The sequence below is a fragment of the Megascapheus bottae genome, chromosome 22 (assembly GCF_031878675.1).
Source record: "Megascapheus bottae isolate mThoBot1 chromosome 22, mThoBot2.hap1, whole genome shotgun sequence".
Lineage (NCBI taxonomy): Eukaryota > Metazoa > Chordata > Mammalia > Rodentia > Geomyidae > Megascapheus > Megascapheus bottae.
This window is the reverse complement of record NC_143530.1, coordinates 30,403,201-30,417,610: the sequence shown is the minus strand read 5'-3', so window position 1 is coordinate 30,417,610 and position 14,410 is coordinate 30,403,201. Positions and strand designations below refer to the sequence as shown.

Genomic DNA, 14,410 nt, shown 5'->3' with positions numbered 1-14,410 from the left:
TAACACCAATGTTCCCAAAAGAACATTGGAAAAAACAGGTATCTATGAATGGAAAATGAGGTTCACTAAGGCAAAAGACAGAAAGGAGATTTCTAAGGTAATGAGGGGATGAGGTCTCCTTATAGGTAATATCTCTTCCTCATAGATTGAATATCGTTAAATACAGAAAATTAGCATGGGCACCTCAAATACCAAATAAATGCCATCCCATAAGAGCAAGAGAACAGCTTTTACTTCTCCAACACATTTGGGGATGAGTATTCTCAGTAGTTAAAGCTGTAGTGGTTGAAATTGGATCAAATAGCTCTTCAAAATGCAGGTCACAATTCCTTTCCACTTCTTTAAGAAATATTCACTTACTGGGCGAGTAGCATGCTCACCTAACATGCAAGAAGCCCTGGGTTTGATTCCCTAGAACCATGTACACAGGAAAAGCTGGAAGTAGCACTGCGGCTCAAGTGGCAGAGTGCTAGCCTTGAGCAAAAAGTGTCCAAGGACAGTGCCCAGGCCCTGAGTTCAAGGCCCAGAATTGGCAAAACAAAAAACAATGCAAGAAATAAATATTCATGGGCAGGGAGTTTGGCCTAATGGTAGAGTGTTTTCCTACCATGCACAAAGACCCGGGTTCGACTCCTCGGTACAACATACATAGAAAAAAGCTGGAAGTGGTGCTGAGGCTCAAGTGGTAGAGCTCTGGCCTTGAGAAAGCCGAAGAACAGTGCTTGGGCCCTGAGCTCAAGCCCAGGATGGGGAAAAAAAAAAGAAAAGAAATATTCACTATTGCCCACCCAGGAAAGCCAAAACCCAACCCAAAACAAATCCAAAAGAAGAAGCAAGAAAGAATACTAACATCAGTTTCTAGTGTCTCATGCCTTTAATTCTATGCAGAAGGCTGAGATCTAAGGACCTCAGTTAGAAGTCAGCCAGGCAGAAATCTATGTGAAAGTAATATCTCCAAGAAACTCCTCAGAAAACATTCTAGGAATCCTAGAATCCTACCTACTCAAGAAGTCTGACATCTGAGAGTCAGAGTTCAAATACAAAATGGGCCCAAAATCTCTGAGACTTTCTAGGATTTGGAATAAGTATTGTGGCTCAGGTGGTAGAACACTAGCCTTGACAAAAAGCAGCTCAGTGACAACTCTGAATTCAGGTCACAGTTTAGCAAAAAGTAAAAAAGAAGGGAAGAAAGGAAGGAAAGGAGGGAGGGAGGGAAGGAGAGAGGGAGGGAGAGAGGGGGGGAGAGAGAGGGGGGGAGAGGGGGGAAAGAGAGAGAGAGAGAGAGGTGGGGGGGGAAGATATACAGAGACAGAATTTCCAGAAGACTTCCTGCATGTTACAAAGTTGGTCTGGGTTCTATCCTAGAATCCTTTGCAGGCTCAGGACTGTGGAACAGAGCTCTGTAGGAATGTCTGCAGGGATTAGGATATAAGAGTGAAAAGACTTTTTAGTCCATTGTGATTTACATTTCAAAAAAAAATATGTGTTCCACCTTTAATCCTATTTCTTTTGTTTCAAAGTGTGCTGGGTGTGCCCAGAAATCCCATCCGAAGCTGCTGTCTGATTGGCTGCCCTCACCATTGGATCAGGGTGGGAATGGGGTATAAAGATGCCTGGGGATCAGAGAAGGCAGCAGAATCCCAGAGTGTGCTGTCAGTGCCTGGCCCTGTTGGGGTCGAGAGAACCCTGCACACCTGGTCCACTTGAGGCCTTCAAGATGAGCATGAGGAACCCGCTCTCACTCCAGGCTCTGGCCCGGCAGAGTCTGCTGAGCAACCCGTCCATGGCCATCTCTGCTCTGGAGGATCTGCCAGTGGTTCTGTTCCCTTGGTTCTTCCAGGAGGTCTATGCCCAAGGCCACACAGATGTGCTGAAGGCCATGGTGCAGGCCTGGCCTTTCCCCTGCCTCCCCCTGGGGGATCTTGCATGGCCACTCAACTGGAGAACCTTGAACACCGTCCTGGATGGGCTGGATCTGCTCCTTGCCAAGAAGGAGCGTCCCAGTCAGTGGAAACTGCAAGTGCTCGATCTGAGGAATGAGCGCCCAGACATCTGGACACACGGCATCCACTCCATGGCCCAGATCTCTTGTCCAGATCCACTAACTGAGAGTGGAAGAGCTAGTGGCCATTCAGGGATGAATGAAGATCAACCCTTGATGATTGCCATTGACCTGAAAATGCAAAATTTTCTTGTTCGAGGTGTCTACTGTGACCTGATCGAGTGGGCCATAAAGAGGAAAGGGCGAGTCCAGCTGTTCTCCAGGAAGCTGCATCTTTTCACTTCTGAAGTCATGGAACTCAAAATGGCTCTGCATGTGGTAAGGCTGGACTCCATCCAGGAACTGTTGTTGGAAGGTTACTGGGCTCCAGAAAACATGCACAGATTTGTTCCTTACCTGAAGCAGATGAAAAACCTACACATCATCAAATGTGGCCCTATTTTTCCCACCAACTATAATGACAGCCAGGAGAATTACAGGGATTCCCACATGTTTGGACTGCAGCTGGGAAAGCTGGAGCACATCAAGGAGTTATATATGGAGGATTTCTACTTTAATGGAAACTTGCACCTCATCCTGGAGAGACTGACACATTTGAAGACCTTATCTGTGAGATTATTTAAGATGAAGCCATGGAAACTTAGGTACCTGTCCCAGTGTCCTTGCATAAGGCAGCTCAAGCAACTGCGTCTGAGGACTCTGTTCATGGACACCTTCAATCCCGAGCCCTGGCAAGCTCTGCTGAAGCAATTAGCTGGCACCCTGGAGGCTTTGGCCCTGGAGGAATGTAACTTCACTGATGACAGCCTCTCTGCCATCCTGCCAGCTCTCAGCCAGTGCTCCCAGCTCTGCTTCTTCAGTTTCTATGGAAACCACATTTCCATGACTGCCTTGAAGAACCTCCTCAGCCACACAGCCAGGCTGGGCCATTTGACACAAGGGATCTATCCTGCTCCTCTAGAGAGCTACCCATTTGATACTCCATAGCTAGCCAACATTGACCCAGAGCGTTTTGCTCAGGTTCAGGCTGGTTTGGCCCAGGCACTGACAGACATAGGGACAACCTAGAAGGCCAAGATCTGTACCAATTGTTTTGATATCTGGAATATATGCCAATTCTATAGTCTAGGGCCTGGTGGTTCCTGGGTGATCACAGAGGAGGGCCTTCCTGTCTTTTCTGCTCTGCCTCTATAGCAGGGTATCTGTCTCCTGGAATCTCTTCATACCATCACAACACCAGGATGGATAGAATTGCATTCTCCAGGGAGCACCAACTCTGAAGTTCTTGAGAACTTCAGCTTCAGAGCTGTAGCTCTGGAGCTGCAGGATTTTCTTAGTGCCTTGTGGGGTACCCATATCCAGTCTTCACACCAGAAGCAATCTAGAGTCAATTCAGCCTGGAAAGAACTGGGACACTATCTTGTTCTTAGTGGTTATAACCTCTCAGTTGTGGGACAGTCTCTTGCTATGTATTATTTACTGTGTGAATCAATCAAAAATAAAAAGAATGTAATCCAGGGGGTGGGGGGAAGGAAATGGGATAAAAACATAAGAAGTGGTATCAATGTGTGAGAAGTAATGCACCTAGTATCTGGTTAATTTAACTGTAACCCTTCTATACATTACCTCAATAATAAATAATAAAACAAAAAGAAAAAAGAATGCAATCGTGGCTACTCAGGAGGCTGAGATCTGAGGATTAAGGTTCAAAACCAGCCTAGGCACAAAAAGACTAGAGACTCTTATTGCCAATTAACCTCTAGAAAATGGGAAATGGGGTTGGTCTCAAGGGTAGGGCAGTAGCCTTGAGCTGAAGAGCTCAGCAACCAGGCCCAGGCCCAGGGGTATGATCTAACCTGGAGCTGAAGAGTTCAGGTACAGCACTCAGGCCAAGTTCAAGCCCCATAACCCACAAATAAATAAATAAAATAAAATAAAAAGAATGGAATAACTGTAGAAAGGATCATTTTGCGGCACTGAAGAATGAAAGTATTGCTGGGAGCTAGAATCCTAGCTACTCAGGTATTAAACTCCTAGGACTGGGAACAAGGCAGTATCTGAGCTTGGACTGTGGACCTGAAGTTTGAAGTACCAGGGGACCTGGAACCTTCCACCAACTTCAGATCCTAAGGTTCCAGTAGCCAAGGTTTTTACTGGTTTTGTGTTGGGAAGCATGTGCAGATAGTCAGGTATAAACTTCAACATGTGACAATTTTTGAATACAAGAAGTAGATGACTTCCTCATCGTGGGCAGTAGAGAATAACAGTAAACAAATTACACTTTGCATAAACCTTAGTCTAACCCCGTATAGGGAACAGTTAGCCCACACCCTGGGGAGAAATCTGAATCCCTCTTGAACCAAGTTTGATTGTCCATTCCAGGAAACTCCCTGGATTGTGCGAGGTGTTGGGAGAAGGTCTTTCAAATTCACCATCCATCCTCTGATGGTGCTGGGAGGGGAGGAAACGGAAGGGGGTGGGATCTCATAGCTTGAATTTTCCAGAACTCACACCTGCCCCTTTTCTACTACCATAATTTTCAATTCTTTTTGAGAAAACTGGCCCAGTGGTACAGTGCTTCCTAGCATGCACAAAGCCTTGGGCTCTAGTCTTCTGTACCATATGCATAGAAAAAGCTGGAAGTAGTGCTGTGGTTCAAGTGATAGAGCTCTAGTCTTGAGCAAGCCCAAGGACAGTGCTCAGGTACTCAGGACTTGGCAATACCCAAGAACCTTGGAACCCAAATAGCATAGTGTTCCTTTACATGTAGGGATCACTGCACCACCCTTACTCAGCTAAGGAACTCAGAACAATTGTACTTTTCCCAATTTGTATCCAATTGCAGAACAGCATTGAAACCAACTTTCTGTTCCCTCAATTTTCCTTTCCAAGACATTTCTTTATTAATTTTTCTGGTATATGTCTTTGGTCTTTCTTTAATTTGTGCTTCAAATTAACTCTTTAAAAAAAGAAACTTTTGAACTACTATTATAACTCTTAGACATCTTTGCTTACACCCAAAGAAAACTGTCTATTTTTTTTTCTTTTGCCCTGAAAAGCCAGAACTGCCTCAAGCACACTTTCCTTAAGGCAGTTTACTGCCACTCCACCTGTAGCCTGGCTGCTGCAGGCAGAACAATTTACTAGATTTGGATCCCAATCCAAACTATCCTTCCTCTTTATCGATGGCATAGGCTCCCAGCTCTACTGACTAGGTGAGACGCTGGGAGTCGTGAGGGCAACTGACGAGACCACTCCCTCTTCTGATAAACAGTTGTGCTCCCATTCACCTGTATGATGTTGACTGAATCATAATCCCTCCTAGCTAAAAAATTTTACTACCCTTGCCTATAAAAACCCCAACTTGTCAGTTGTGGTTGCTCACATCTGTAATCCTAGCTACTCAAGAAGCTGAGATCTGAGGATCCCCGGTTCAAAGCCAACCCCGGGCACCAAAGTCCGTGACACTCTTTTCTCCAATTAACCACCAGAAAACTGGAAGTGGCAAGGTGGCTCAAGTGGTGGAGCAATAGCCTTAAGCTGAACTCTGGGCCTAGGCCTAGAGTTCAAGTGCCAGGACCAACACTACCAACAACAAAAAGCCAGAGGTGGGGTTGATGCTCAAGCAGTTGAGGGCTGGCTTTGAGTGGGAAAGATCAGGGACCACCACCCAGCTGGTGTCTCCACTTTTGGAGACAGTTAGGGAAAAAACTCAAAACCAAATGCCAAAAGACATGAAAGCAAGAGATGTCTTTCTGATTCACCACCATGTTTGGAATGACAAGTATCAGTATCTAAAGCCAGTTCAGATTTGATCAAATGTGCCTTGAGAATGCAGGCCACACTTTATTTGCTCTTATATAAGAAATAGCACTCCCCCCCAAAAAAACCACAACAAAAACCAAAATCAATTCACTCACACTGGGATTTTGTGACTCTCAAACTCTACTATTCAACAGGCTGAGATCAGAGGATGGCAGTTCTAAGCAAGGCTGGCTGGAAAGTCTGTGAGACTCTTTCTTTCAAATCTTTAAACTTTTATTGTGATATTTATGAACAAAAGGGTTACAGTTTCATGATTCAGGCAGAAAAGTCTGTGAGACTCCATCTCCAATGAACCACCAAAAAGTGGAACTGGGGCTCATGTCTTAAATCAATAGCTGAAAGAAAGAAAGAAAGAAAGAAAGAAAGAAAGAAAGAAAGAAAGAAAGAAAGAAAGAAAGAAAGCAAGCAAGCTAAGATACACACCCAGACCCAACAAATACAAATGTATGGGAAAGTCACACAAAAAAGTATGTTTACTTAATATCTAATGATCAGAAGCAAAATTAGGTCTCAGAAAGATATCTTTTTGTGAAGAAAACAGAGGAGAAAGGAAGGAAATAGGCTGGAATCTATCTTCTACAGGGGAGGGCTATTTATTGAGACAGAGCTGCAAGGGACACACCCTTCCCACAGGCTTGGAGATGTGTCCTAGTTATGAGGTCTGAGCAAGGGGGCAGAAATTAATGAAAAAACCACTAGGTCAAGGGATGTGGGTGCTTTTTGGCTAGGCCCACAATGGAATGTTTACAGCCAGGTTTAGATAGATTGACCTGCTGGAGTCATGCGGTCTACACTTAACTTTGGTGACTTGACTGGTATCTGTATATACCTGGGAAAACAGGGTGGGAGTCAACACTTCATTTACTGAATTCAAATCCCAGTACTGGCACAGAAACAAACTGTAAGAAATTAGGTAATGACCAGCATGTGAGTATTTGAGAACTCATCCAGGATATTAGTATGTAGTATCTGATAATGGCAGGGAGGGGTTGTTTGGCATTTGGCATGAAGGAAGCATCCATTAATTAGTCTCTTCTTGCCACCTTAAATTCGAAGTCTATTTTATCTGTTAGTATTGCTATTCTTGCCTCTTTATGGACCTCTTTGTTTGATAGATTTTATTCCAGCCTTTTCCTTGCAGAACCTGTTTTGTTTCTGTGTGCCTCCTGGAGACAGAAGCTGCATGGATCTTGCCTTTGATGCGACTAGTCAATCTATGTCATTTAATTGGAAAGTAAGTGCATGAATCTTGCACTTACTTTAGTTTAGTAATTCCTGTCATGTTATTCACTTTCTTAGGGGCCTTGCCTTGTATTTTCTTTTTATATTTATTGGGATCTGTGGTAAACAGCCTTTTTTTTCCTGCCAGTATCAAGACACTTATCTCCAATAAACTCATTGGAGAAAGTCAGAAGTAGTATTGTGGCCCAAATGGTAGAACACTAACCCTGACAACAAGAAGCTGAGGGACACTCTCCAGGCTCCAAGTTCTAGGACTACCACAGAAAAGAAGGAAGCAAGGAAGGACAGGAGGGAAAAAGGGAGGGAAAGAGGCAGGAAGTGAAAGAAATACACAGAACTTGCTGACGTCTTTCTGGATATTATCAAATTAGACCGGGTGCTCTTCGTGGATGGAGGATTAAGATATAAGGATGGGACGTCTTTTAGTTTAGTGTGTTCTACATTTCAAAAAGAAGCTGGGCTGTGTAGGTCTTGCCTTTAATCCTATCACTTTTTTGTTGTTGTTGTTGTTGTTGTTGTTGTTGTTGTTGTTAGAATCACTGTTTGAGTTACTATCCAGTGCAAAACAAACCAAGGTGTGATGGGTGTGGCCCAGAAATCCCATCAGAAGCTTCGCTCTGATTGGCATGATATGCAATGGTGAGGCTGGCTTTGAGTTAGAAAGATTCCTAGGGCCCAGAAAAGAGCACCAGAGTCCTGGAGCATGCAGTCAGTGCCTGGCCCTGCTGGGATTCAGAGAGCCCTGCACACCTGGAGCACTTCTGGTCCTTCAAGACCAAGGACCGCACTCTCAATCCAGCAGCTCACCACGCTTAGCAACCAGTCACAGGCCATCTCTGCCCTGGAGGTTCACTGTTCCCTGCTCATTGAGCTCTATTCCTAGGCCCACACAGAGCTGCTGAAGGCCCCAGTAAAACCCTGGCCCTTCTTCTGACTCTCCCTAGGGGACCTGGCAGAGTCAGCCTCCTGGATGTCACTGCTACTTGTCAAGGAGATGGCCAATTGTATAGCCTGGGACTGGATGGTTCCTGGATGGTCACAAGTTGGTTCTTCTGGCAGTTCTGCTCTGGCTGTGTAGTCAGGCTCTCTCTTCTCAGCACCAGAAATGAAACTCAGGACAGAAGTGCATTCTCCAGGGGACACTGACTCCAATATTGAGTGTGGGCGAAAGAGACAGAGTGTCTGGTCCTGAGGTTTTCAGTTTAATCATAGCTCTCTCTGGAGCCACAGAAGTTTCTTAGTGCTTTTGGGATACATGTGTCCACTGTACACACCAGCAGGAATCTGGAAGAAATTCAGCCAGGAAAGAACTGAAACTCCATCTTATTCTTAATGGTTGTAAGCAAGCCTCTAAGTTGTTGGACAATCCCTTACTATCTATAATTTACTCTCTATCAATCAATCAAAAATAAAAAATGGAAAGGCATGAGTAGAAAGAGATCATTTGTTTTGTTGTTGCTGGTAGTGGTGAGGGGCTTGAACTCTGGGCCTAGGCACTGTCTCTGGGTTCTTCAGCTCAAGGTTACCGCCCTACCTCTGGGCCTGGGCATTGCTCCTGAGGTCTTCAGCTCAAGGCTACCGCCCTACCCTGGAGCCACAACAAGACTTCCAGTTTTCTAGTGATTAATTGGAGATAACAGTATCATGGACTTTAGTGCCCGGTCTGGCTTTGAACCATGACCCTCAGATCTCAGCCTCCTGAGTAGCTAGGAAGGATTACGGGTGTGAGCCACAAAGCCCAGCTGAAAGAGATCATTTCTTGGCAACGAAGAATGAAAGTATTGTTTGTGGGTAGACTCCTAGCTACTCAGCAAGTCTGAGATCTGAGGATCACAGTTCAAAGCCAGCCTGGGCAGAGAAAGACTTTGAGACTCTTATCTCTAGTGAATCTTCCAAAAAGCCAGAAATAGAGATTTGACTCAATTAGTAGAGTTCTGGCACTGTAAACAAAAGCTCAGGGACAGGACCTAGGGGCCAGAACTGGCACAAACACACCAACCAACCAACCTATGGCTAAGGTCAAACAGGCACAGATTAAATTCTGGGGAAAGATAGGGGGGAAAATGTAACATCAAATACATGAAATCGAGAGAGCGCTTTCTACTTCAACATATTTGGGCATGATAACTTTTTGGTAATTAAAGATGCAGTTGATGGGGCCTAGAGTTTGGCATAGTGGTAGAAGGCTCACCTAGCATGCGTGAAGACCCAAGTTCAATTCCTCGGTACCACAGATATAGAAAAAGCAGGAAGGGGTTCAAGGGATAGAGTGCTAGCCTTGAGGAAAGTCCAAGGACAGTATTCAGGCTCTGAGTTCAAGTCCCAGGCCTGGGAAAAAAAAAACAGATGCAGTTGATGACATTTGATCAAATGTGCTTTCAAAATGCAAACTGCAGCAGATTGTGAGGCATGGCTTCACACCGGTGGCCTTACAAGGGCTGAGCCCCGTGGCTTTGCCCTTGGCCTCTGTGCCCTTGGCAGCTGTTGTGCCATGAGACAGGGTCCCCAAAGAAAACCACCGAGATAGAGGCATCCGAAATACAAAAGCAAGGTTTATTGCGGGTTACAAGCCAGGCAAGGAACTCTGTCCACGTGCACCCAACACAGTGAGGTGGGAGGAGGAGTTGTCAGTCAGGATTTACGCAGTCTTTTTAAAGGCAAAAATCACAGGTTTACAGCTGGCCGGTGGTTGAGTGAGATAAGGGGACTTCTCAGGCTGATGGGAAGTTCTCACGCCGATTGAGTCCCATTCAACTGTCAGAGTAGTTTTATGGCTTTGGAAACAAATGTTATACATGTTATACGTGCAGTCTAATTTTGACACAAAATAGGCTAGTTCCTGGAGCTTTTGGACACCTGTGCGAACCATGGCTGACTAGAGTTCAGAAGTTCCTGTTTGTGCAGCCTCTGGGTCCTTGGAGATTTTTCCAATAGGACATTTTTTATTCTACTTAATGAAGGGGAATAATTTTGGGTCTAGGGGTAGTTATTTTTCTTTGGCCACTCATCCTGGCCAAAAGAAGTCCCAGCTTTGGCCCTGATGAAGGAGTGCAACCTGGACAACTTCCATGCCAAGAGGAAGAAGAAGAAGAGGAAGAAGAGGAAGAAGAGGAAGAAGAGGAAGAGGAAGAGGAAGAAGAAGAAGAAGAAGAAGAAGAAGAAGAAGAAGAAGAAGAAGAAGAAGAAGAAGAATTAACTACTTTAAAGAATGTGCTTCCTATTCCTATTTTCTCTAGTGTCTTCAACATGAAGGATGCTGTATTTTGTCAAATGTCTTCTCGGCCCCAAGAGAATTTATCATATGATGCAAACTTTAGCTCTATTGATATGATGTATTACATTGATGGATTTGTGAATGTTAACCCAGCCTTGCATCTGTGAGATGAAGCCTACTTGATCATAGTGTATAGTTTTTTTTAAATTTGTCTCTAGATTGTGTTGGCTAGTTTTTTATTTTTTTATTTATTTTTTGATCGTGGGGCTTGAACTTTGGACCTGGGTGCTATTTCTAAGCTCTTCAACTCAAGGCTACCACCCTACCATTTGAGCCACAGTATCACTTATGGTTTTCTGGTGGTGAATTGGAGATAAGAGTCTCACTGATTTTATTGCCCGGGCTGGCTTTGAACTGCAGATCTCACCCTTCTGAGTAGCTAGGATTACAGGCATGAACTACCATGCCCGGCTTTGGCCAGTATTTCATTGAGGAGCTTTGTGTCTGTATTCATCAGAGAGATTGGTCTGTAGTTCTCTTTTTTTCTTTTGGGTTCCTCCCTGGTTTGGGGATGAGTGTGATATTGACTTGATAGAATGAGTTTGGGATGGCTCCCTCTAGATTCATTTCTTGAAAGAGCTTCCATTGATCTTCTGGTCTATTTTTCCACCAATACCATGTTGTTTTTGTTATTAAGGCCCTTTAGGAGAATTTGAAGTCTGATATTGTAATACCACCTACATTGCTCTATTTGCCTAGAATTGCTTTGCCTATTCTAGTCTTTTATTGTTCCATATGAACTTTTGGATTACATCCTCCATTTCAGTAAAGAATGTCCTTGGGATTTGATGGAGATTGCATGGAATTGTGTATCAGTTTTGTCCGTATTGTTATTTTCACTATGTGGATTCTCCCTATCTATGAGCATGTGATGCCTTTCTATTACTTAGTAGCCTCTTTGATATCTTTCTTTTGGCTTTTGTACTTTTCATTAAAAAATTCCTTTATATCTTTGCTTAAGATAATTCCTAAATATTTCATTCTTTTGGGGGCAAATGGGATCATGTTCTTGATTTCTCCTTCTGTTTGTGTATTGTTGGCGTACAGAAAGGCTACTTCTTTTGAAGGTTGATTTTCTATCCTGCCACTTTGCCAAAGTGGTTTATTAGTCCTAAGAGTTTGGGAATTGAATTTATTGGGTCTGTTAAGTATAAGATCCATTCATCTGTGAATATGGATAGTTTAATTTCCTCTTTCGATTTTGGCTATCATTCTGTTGGCTCCCAGCCCATTTCAGTGTATATCTTTGAGCATCTAGCTGGCTCAAGCAGAATTGAAAATTACGGTTTCACAAAGAATAGAAAAGGGGCAGGTGTGAGAGCTGGAAAATCCAAGATGTGTGACCCCCCACCCTTCCATTTCCTCCGCTCCCAGCACCACCAGAGGATGGATGGTGAGTTTGGAAGGACTACTCCCAACATCCTCTCACAAGCCTGAGAATTTCCTGGAATGGACAATCAGACCTGGCTCAAGGGGAATTCAGATTCCTCCCCAGGGTGTGGGCTAACTCTATTCTATACTGGGTTAGACTAAGGTTTATGCGAAGTATAATTTGTTTATTGTTATTCTCTACATCTCAAGATGAGAAAGTCATCGACCTCTTGTATTCAAAATATTGTCACATGTTAAAGTTTGTGCCTGTCTGCACATGCTTCCCAACATAAAACCTGATACTGGAATCTTGATTACTAGAATCCCAGGATCTAAGGTTGGAGATGAGTCTCAGGTCTTTTTGTGCACAGTCTAGCTCTGAACCTTAATCCTCAGATATTATTAGCTTCCTGAATACGTAGGATTACATTCTTTTTTTTTTTAAATTTTATTATGGAGGTAATATAGTGGTTAAATTTACGATCACCATATATAAGGCACATTACTTCTCACACATTGATACCACTTCTTATGTTTTTGTTCCCATTTCCCAACACCCATGCCCATGATTACATTCTTTTTATTTTTGACTCACTGACAGTTAATTATACATATCCCACCACTGAGAGGTTAGCTTGTAACCACTAAGAACAACAAGAGAGTGTCCCAGTTCTTTCTAAGCTGAATTGACTCCAGAATGCTTCCAGTGTGAACACTATCCCAGGGCACGAAGAAAGTCCTGGGGGTCCAGAGAAACAGTTACAATTAAAACAAAAACATGGGAACTTCAGAGTTGGTGCCCACTGGAAATTGCACTTCTATCCATCCTGGCTTTGTGTTGTGATGCTGGGAAGAGATTCCAGGAGAAAGGTACCCAGCTATAGAGGGAGAGCGGAAAAGCCAGGAAGGCCCTCCTCTGTGAACACCCAGGAACCATCAGGCCCCAGGCTGTAGAATTGGCACTTGTCCCAGAGATCAAAACAATTGGTACAGATCTTGACCTTCTGGGTTGTCCCCAAGTCTATCAGTGCCTGTGCCAAACCAGCCTGAACCTGAGCAAAACGCTCTGGGTCGATGTTCCACTGACTTGGAGTATCAAATGGGTAGCTCTCTAGAGGAGCAGGATAGATCCCTTGTGTCAAATGGCCCAGCCTGGCTGTGTGGCTGAGGAGGTTCTTCAAGGCAGTCATGGAAATGTGGTTTCCATAGAAACTGAAGAAGCAGAGCTGGGAGCACTGGCTGAGAGCTGGCAGGATGGCAGAGAGGCTGTCATCAGTGAAGTTACATTCCTCCAGGGTGCCAGCTAATTGCTTCAGCAGAGCTTGCCAGGGCTCAGGATTGAAGGTGTCCATGAACAGAGTCCTCAGACGCAGTTGCTTGAGCTGCCTTATGCAAGGACACTGGGACAGGTACCTAAGTTTCCATGGCTTCATCTTAAATAATCTCACAGATAAGGTCTTCAAATGTGTCAGTCGCTCCAGGATGAGGTGCAAGTTTCCATTAAAGTAGAAATCCTCCATATATAACTCCTTGATGTGCTCCACCTTTCCCAGATGCAGTCCAAACATGTGGGAATCCCTGTAATTCTCCTGGCTGTCATTATAGTTGGTGGGAAAACTAGGGCCACATTTGATGATGTGTAGGTTTTTCATCTGCTTCAGGTAAGGAACAAATCTGTGCATGTTTTCTGGAGCCCAGTAACCTTCCAACAACAGTTCCTGGATGGAGTCCAGCCTCACCACATGCAGAGCCATTTTGAGTTCCATGACTTCAGAAGTGAAAAGATGCAGCTTCCTGGAGAACAGCTGGACTCGCCCTTTCCTCTTTATGGCCCACTCGATCAGGTCACAGTAGACATCACCTCGAACAAGAAAATTTTGCATTTTCAGGTCAATGGCAATCATCAAGGGTTGATCTTCATTCATCCCTGAATGGCCACTAGCTCCTCCACTCTCAGTTAGTGGATCTGGACAAGAGATCTGGGCCATGGAGTGGATGCCATGTGTCCAGATGTCTGGGTGCTCATTCCTCAGATCGAGCACTTGCAGTTTCCACTGACTGGGACGCTCCTTCTTGGCAAGGAGCAGATCCAGCCCATCCAGGACGGTGTTCAAGGTTCTCCAGTTGAGTGGCCATGCAAGGTCCCCCAGGGGGAGGCAGGGGAAAGGCCAGGCCTGCTCCATGGCCTTCAGCACATCTGTGTGGCCTTGGGCATAGACCTCTTGGAAGAACCAAGGGAACAGAACCACTGGCAGATCCTCCAGAGCAGAGATGGCCATGGACGGGTTGCTCAGCAGACTCTGCCGGGCCAGAGCCTGGAGTGAGAGGGGGTTCCTCATGCTCATCTTGAAGGCCTCAAGTGGACCAGGTGTGCAGGGTTCTCTCGACCCCAGCAGGGCCAGGCACTGACAGCACGCTCTGGGATTCTGCTGCCTTCTCTGATCCCCAGGCATCTTTATACCCCATTCCCACCCTGATCCAATAGTGAGGGCAGCCAATCAGACAGCAGCTTCGGATGGGATTTCTGGGCACACCCAGCACACTTTGTAACAAAAGGGATAGGATTAAAGGTGTGACACATAGCACAGCTTTTCTTTGAAATGTAAAACACAATGAAGTAAAAAGACATTGGGGTCCCTAAGGTTGGCCTAGTTGAAAGAGTGCTTGCCTAGCATGCACAAAGACTGGGGCTGTAT

At 44.7% G+C, this 14,410-nt stretch overlaps 2 protein-coding genes across 2 annotated transcripts; one reads left to right on the top strand and one right to left on the bottom strand.

The window, feature by feature from the left end:
• The first annotated feature begins 1,609 nt into the window (after positions 1-1,609).
• On the top strand, positions 1,610-2,989 carry LOC150048462 (PRAME family member 12-like). Its single transcript, XM_090355279.1, has one exon. The coding sequence runs from the start codon at positions 1,610-1,612 to the stop codon at positions 2,987-2,989; it is 1,380 nt and encodes a 459-aa protein (XP_090211405.1).
• Positions 2,990-12,592: 9,603 nt separating this feature from the next.
• Positions 12,593-14,167, bottom strand: LOC150048461 (PRAME family member 12-like). The gene has a single exon (XM_090355278.1). The coding sequence runs from the start codon at positions 14,165-14,167 to the stop codon at positions 12,593-12,595; it is 1,575 nt and encodes a 524-aa protein (XP_090211404.1).
• Between the last annotated feature and the right edge of the window lie 243 nt (positions 14,168-14,410).